General features: G+C 51.8%; 3 protein-coding genes across 3 annotated transcripts; 2 read left to right on the plus strand and 1 right to left on the minus strand.

Annotated features, from left to right (window-relative positions):
* Window positions 1-1,957: 1,957 nt before the first annotated feature.
* On the minus strand, window positions 1,958-2,334 carry J4E78_008006 (uncharacterized protein; the record flags this gene model as incomplete). The annotated part of the gene is made up of 2 exons (XM_049368609.1): window positions 1,958-2,267; window positions 2,318-2,334. The coding sequence occupies 2 exons, from the start codon at window positions 2,332-2,334 to the stop codon at window positions 1,958-1,960; spliced, it is 327 nt and encodes a 108-aa protein (XP_049219574.1).
* A 311-nt stretch (window positions 2,335-2,645) lies between these two features.
* Window positions 2,646-3,699, plus strand: J4E78_008007 (uncharacterized protein; the record flags this gene model as incomplete). The annotated part of the gene is made up of 3 exons (XM_049368610.1): window positions 2,646-3,071; window positions 3,126-3,194; window positions 3,247-3,699. The coding sequence occupies 3 exons, from the start codon at window positions 2,646-2,648 to the stop codon at window positions 3,697-3,699; spliced, it is 948 nt and encodes a 315-aa protein (XP_049219575.1).
* Window positions 3,700-4,568: 869 nt separating this feature from the next.
* On the plus strand, window positions 4,569-6,281 carry J4E78_008008 (uncharacterized protein; the record flags this gene model as incomplete). The annotated part of the gene is made up of 7 exons (XM_049368611.1): window positions 4,569-4,700; window positions 4,811-4,918; window positions 4,979-5,100; window positions 5,157-5,189; window positions 5,246-5,543; window positions 5,861-5,912; window positions 5,995-6,281. The coding sequence occupies 7 exons, from the start codon at window positions 4,569-4,571 to the stop codon at window positions 6,279-6,281; spliced, it is 1,032 nt and encodes a 343-aa protein (XP_049219576.1).
* Between the last annotated feature and the right edge of the window lie 463 nt (window positions 6,282-6,744).

The following is a 6,744-nucleotide window of genomic DNA, read 5'->3' on the forward strand; positions in this document are numbered from 1 at the left end:
ATGCGACATGGTCATTCAGGGATTGGTATATAGCTTACAAGCCGATAAACGATGACGTTATGTTCCCTGGCGATGCGGATGCATACTTCCAAAGATATTTCAAGCGACTTACATAACGCACGGTACAAGGTTGGCTACTTGCTCTTTGTTTCAGACCGAGCGGAGTCACTGAGATGTCGTCACTCAACTTCCAATCAAGTCTTGTTGCGACAAGCAGGGGCAGATATTAGGTCATGTATTGGTTTGGAGAGTGCTGAGTGAGGATGTGCAAGGGGCATTCATATCATGACAAGGTATATCAGCTTGGGGCTACTACGTCGAGTTGCCAGTAGCCCGAGCAGATGATTACTTCTAATCGGCATGCCGGTACAAGTGGAGAGTAACATAGTTCTCGTTGTGCACAGTACTACAAATAGGTTTTCACGTTCTTTAGATCGTAAGCGTAGCTTAACTGAGTAACAACTGCCAGGTATTCTCAAGTCGTTTTCCTCAAAGTCGCGAGCTTCGCTCTCACACGCGCGTTGTGCTCAGCGTTCTGCGTATCCGGAAACCATTCCAACTCCACACCCTCTCTGAAGATCACACAGTGCGTACTTCCACTATAGTGAAACATGCCAATCTCATCACCCTTCTTGACGTGCTGGCCCTCCTTGACAGTGGTCTCGCACGTCGAGACCTCAGTCATTCCGATGCCCATGAAACACACCAAGCCCAGATGCTTTTTATCAGCCTCAAAGAAATTAATGGCACGTGTAGCCGTAGCGGTAAGATAGCCTTGACATGTCTTTTCGCCGCCCTCATCGATATCTCCCCCAACTGAGAGGTCACCAAGACCTTCGGACAATGGCTCGGAGAAATAGGTACCTTCAATGAGGTACGACTTCACGACCTTACCACGCACAGGCGCGTGCCAGCGGTGGTAGCTCAGCGCAGAAGAAGGCCTGGTAGATAGTGCCACCGATGAACTGTTTATGCATTGGGTCCACAGCGAGCATGTCCATAAGCGAACAAGGTTGACCCGTCATCCAGAAGCGGTTGCGTCTGGAAACGTTGCGTCTGGAAACGTTGCGTCCTACCTTTTAGGACTTTTATTCACAATTATTCGCTATGACGCTATTACATTACAACAGGCTTCGTCTCGGAGCAGTGTTGTTGTCCAGCTGAGAGCGGCGTTGTCTGGACCTTTCCTATTCGAGGCCATCTATTCACGCAGGCTCTTCCACAAGGATGCGTCGTGGGAGAGAAGCCCGACGAGTTCCGTTCAGTGAGGGGCCAGTCTTCTGTATGCGAGTTTATAGCGAGTATATCACCTATCCGGCTGCCAATTCCTTCACATACGACCACAGGACAATGAGAATTAGGCTTCCCGTCCGCTCAGCCATATACAAGCATTGTACCGGCGCATTAGTACTCGGGTGGGTGACCACCGGGGAATACGCGCTGTTTTATGTTTTTGCTCTTTTTGACATGATGATTTTTTTTTTGAACCCATGCCGAACAGGGGAAGGCGCCGACGAGGAGGTGGAGACACCGAGGTAGTTGGCCTCCAGTTGGATTGGCTTATCGAGTACGGGCGCGAGTGGGTGATCAGAAACGCATGTTACAGGCGGACAGTAAGTTGTATTTTGCAGCTAAAGCTGTCTTGATAAAGAAACACACAAGGCTACCATGCCCTAGAACAGAGAAGAAATCGATCTTGCGAACTTGTCAGCAATGCTACTAGGCAGAGAAAGTGGTAGAAGTACCATTGATAGATCGTTGAGGTATCTTTGAACGCCGTAACCCAGTTTGTCTACATCGCGGCGCTTGAGGATGCTGCCGCGACGCCCAAACTCCATGCTTCTTCCCATGCTATCCCATGTACACTCTCCCATATGACCGAGATCCATGTATTCCTGTGGATTCTGCCATTCTCCGAACGCATGTGACGGCGCCCAGAGCAGCAACTAAAACCACCTCAATGATTCCTGAAATTCTTCTTCTGGTAGAACAGATCCGTCCTACTACTACCCAGATTTATAATCTTCGGACATCCATCCCGGTCCTTCTCCAGGCGCGTACACTCGAAGCAGTAGAAGGCGTCTGAGATACCTTCGCCACCGCATACAACGCACTTGTTCTGGTAGTTGCCGAAGGAGCATTCGTCGCAGATGCGGGCGAGGGTGGTCGGGCGCACGTAGGAATCGCATACGGGGCATTTGCCGTCGCACTTGTCGCAGAGGCGGCCGATGGAGATGCCGGACTGCTTGCGGCACATGACGAGATCGCTGCGACCGGTGTTAGTATGCGCGACTCTTTGAGGTGAGAGGGTACTTACGGATGATGGCGAGACATGGCGGAAGGTTGTGAGGGTGGTGACGAATATGGACGTGTTCAATATCGCAGGTTTAATAGAGCTTGGTGTCTCGTCGTAACGGGGGCGTTGGTATGGTGGTGGCGCGTGACAGTGAGACAGAAAGTCGGTCGTGAAAGTCAGCTTCGGTGGTCCGCTGCTAGCGTGAACTGAACCCATGCTCCGTGCACGAAGCTTCCATCGCGAGATCCCTGGGCCACCTACACCAATGACACCCACGCGTGCTTCTCTGATATTGCTAAGCACATATTAGAAACGTCCAGAAAACCCATACACGACGCGCGACACTGTCATGGACGGACCCATTGCATCGGCTGTAGTCCTTCCGGATGAACTATCACTGCCAGCCTCACCCCCGGTAAACGGCCACAAGAGACGACAAGAATCACAATCAGAAGACACCTCAAAGCGACCGCGACTCGAGAATGATACTGCCACCCAAGAAAGACGTGATTCTACCACCAGAGACACAAAAGACGATAAGCCCGCCCCTGTGCGACGCGAAAGAGGACGAGAGCGCAGGTTATTCGGCGCCGCCTTGGGTGCACTCTCACAGAACTCTGCTACTACAGGACAGAAACGTCGCGCCGAGATCGAGAAGCGACAGCTAGCTCAGCGCAAACAGGACGACCAGGAGAGCGAACAGAGGAAGGCAGAGCGTGCAGCCAGGCGCAAAGAGCAACGATGGAAGGAGCACAAGCTTCTCGAGAGAGATATGGTATGTCTTGACAGTCTATACCTGACGCCCCGGCTGGGTGCTTACAATTCATAGATGCGGGCACGTCACGCAAATCTACTCGCCATGGCGCACTTCCTCCAGACCAAGTCAGAGCCACACCTCGTACGTCGCCTTCCATCTGATCACCCTGGTTCACAGCTGATCTTGCTTGCAGTACTACAAACCCTGGGAAACCAGTCCGGACGAAGAAGACCGCATACGTGACAAAATAGCCGAAGCCGAAGAAACCGTCAAACGAGAGATAGAAGAGTACGAGGCTCGCCAACAACCGGATAATCTGCGGAGACGGCGTGCATCCGAGGAAACAAAGGGTGATGCAGAGGGTGCAGAAACCGGTAAGAACCATGATGCACATGCACCTCAAGAGACAACCACCACCAATGGCGAGACTAATGGTAGCGCCATCTCCCCCAAGGACCCGGACATGAAGGACCACCAGCCCGATACCCCTGACACCGATGCAAAAGTCGAGCGCGCCACTGAGGACATACAGAATAGCCACGGTGCAACTCACGAGACCGTAGCTGACACAACCATGAAGGAAGATGACGACGAGAACGGAGAGGATGTTGTCGAAGAAGCCGCCGAGGACACCGTCATCTATTGAGGATCACCCGGAAGCCCATACCTTCTTGCCTTTACCCAGGACCGGCCCGATAGATCGCTGTTGGCGTGTCTCGATTGAAGTCGTTCGCAATATCGCCCTTGGTCCTGTCGCAACTTCTGCCAACCGGCCGCGTTGACTTACGGGGTCTGGTTCTCCCACCTTGGATATGCGACCGTAGCATCATCAAAGTTCTAGCTGCGATAGTCACAAAGCTTCGCAAATTAATCAAAATATGGTCAATCGTGTCACGGCTCCTGCCATGTCACAAGTGCTGCATTATCCGTCGATTATACGTCCAGGGTATAGCTCATGTATGCGCTCCGGGCAGCACTGTACTCCTTCCGAAAATCTGGGTCACGCATATCTTTCTGCATATACCATTCCGGCACGGACGCCGGCAAACAACAGCTTACAGTACTCGCTTGCGGTTGTTCTCGCCTCGTTCTGCATGCACAACGACTTACCTAGAACTCGGGTTGATAGATTGGACCCCACGGCGCGTGGGATTATCCTAAAACCGCCCATCTCCGAGCATACTATAGTAATATACATGCAACACTATCTTCAACACAAGGAACACTGACTTTGCGCTTCGCGTGCAGATCCTACGCGTTGTGTAAACAACGACGAGAACCATGAGAGTGATGTCAGGGCTGAGATGATTACATACCCCACAATTGGGGTACCTCGGCATACCCGAATCTAGCAACCATCATCATGAATCTACAGCTTCGTCGTCAAAGACGACTCGCTTGCTCACCGCCATCGACACCCAAGGCTATCGTGACTATCGCTGCTATAACTCGAAACTACAACCACCCTCGTCGCAATATATTTCCTTTTACCCTTCGTCGCACAGACATCACGTCATGCCTGTCCAACCAATTGACCCTGTGTCAGACCCTCGTGTCGAACACAAGACTGCGAAGCTTAATGGACAAACATACCATTACCTATATGCGGTACCAAAGTCTGGCGAGTATACGCATACCGTGTTTCTGGTGAGTGGTGTTTGCTGGCTGTTATTCGATCCCGGCAAATTCCGCATCTTCTTCTGTTGGAAAGGGTACTTTGGAGTGAAGCAACATGATTGTACTGACTGTTTTGGAAGATTCATGGTTGGCCCGATCTATCGATGGGATGGAGGTATCAAATCCCGCTTTTGGTCGACATGGGGTTCCGGGTGGTTGCGCCGGATATGATGGGATACGGTGGCACGGTAAGGCAAATCCAAAGGTCTTGCGACTCGGGGTACTGTACCGAAACTGAGATTGTTCAGGATGCTCCCAAAGTTCCGCCAAACTCCATCAAGCTGTATGGACTCAAGAGGGCATCAGATGATATTGCTGCGCTGGCTAAAGAAGTCAATGCGCCGCAGATCATTCTTGGTGGTCATGACTGGTAGGCGTCTGCTGTATGTATGCATCGAGAGATTCGTATACTGACACCTTGCTCAGGGGAGGTTTCGTCGTCTGGCGAGCTGCTCAGTGGTAAGTCCCCGAGCATCTTGACTACCATATACGGTACCAACTCACTACCCCCACAGGTACCCCAAGCTCATCACACACGTCTTCTCAGTTTGCACACCATACACCGCCCCTTCCGACAAGTACTTCTCCACCGAAGATCTGGTCAAAGGCCCATTACCCCAATTCGCCTACCAGATTCATCTCGCTTCGGGCGAAGTGGAAAAGAGCGTCAACGATGAGCAGTCGATCAGGCAATTTCTGAGTGGCATGTATGGGGCCAAGGGACCAAGCGGCGAGGTCACGTTCGTTCCCGAGAAGGGGATACTGGTCGAAAACTTGCCAAAGATCGGTGAGAGCAAGATTCTGAATGGAAAGGTACGTGATGATCTCTTATGCTGGAACGCGTGTCGAGTGCGGGATCGAAGGGAAAGAAGAGTACATGATTGCCGTGAGAGACCAACGTGTTACCTTTTGAGGGGATGCTATGGGGTGGTTACGTCGCTCGACAGAGGCATTGCCACTTCAGACATGTCATGCATGAGGCGGGAAAGGGTGCCAGAAGATCGACTCGGCTCGACAGCAAGATCGTCCCGCGCGAAGCACATGTCGAGATCGATCCATTGCATCATCTTGTTTCAGAAAGACAGCTGAAGGATTTGCCAACAAGCGATGGTGTACTAACAGCGAATCAGTACCTAGACTACTACGTCAAGCAGTATCTCAACCACGGGATCCACCCCACATGTGAGTCCTCTCTCCCCATCCTATCACTCATCCACCATATCTACACACCACTCCAAGCTCGACCACTAACCCCTCAACCCAGTAAACTGGTATCGCCAACGCCGCACGAACTGGGAAGAAGACCAAGCGCTGCTCGACAAGAAGATAATCAATCAACCTGTCCTCTTTATCCAAGCCACGCATGACGGCGTGCTAAAGCCCGCAATGGCAAAGAGCATGGATAATTTCATTCCTAAGCTTACGAAGGGAGAAGTGGCGGCTGCGCATTGGGCGTTGATCCAGAAGCCAGAGGAGACGAATGCTATTATCCGCCAATGGCTTGAGGCGGAGGGGTTGGTGGGGAAGAAGAAGCGGGAGAGTAGTCTGTAGGAAGGGGTTTAGAGAGACGGAATGTTGAAGGTCTTGGGATAATCATTGACCCGTCTCTTGAGCAAGTTCGTCTAGCTTGGAGTACTCAAAATCTCACCATGCTGCCCAGCGAGCGGTGTATGCATGCCTGATTACTTTGTCCTGCCCGTCGACCGAGAACGGCATATCATAGTTTACCGGGTACGAACTGACAGGCGATGGAGATTGCGGCTCTATCCGTGCTGGTGGCCTGACATGTGCCTCATGGCTTCCTTGTCCACGCAGCGATATCGCATTGCGCTAGACAAGCACGCGGAATCCTTTGCACTTTTCCGATGTGGAGTCAAAGCTGACCGTTGAGTCTTGACTATAGCTTGTCCATGATAGCGGACCTTGATACAAACTCGACGGCTGCTAGAGACGGCACTTGATCGGTAAACGCATGTGTGCGTAAGCGTACAGATACGTCGTCTCGTTGAGACAC

Source organism: Alternaria triticimaculans, assembly GCF_023758025.1.
Source record: "Alternaria triticimaculans strain BMP 0046 chromosome Unknown scaffold_13, whole genome shotgun sequence".
Taxonomy (NCBI): domain Eukaryota; kingdom Fungi; phylum Ascomycota; class Dothideomycetes; order Pleosporales; family Pleosporaceae; genus Alternaria; species Alternaria triticimaculans.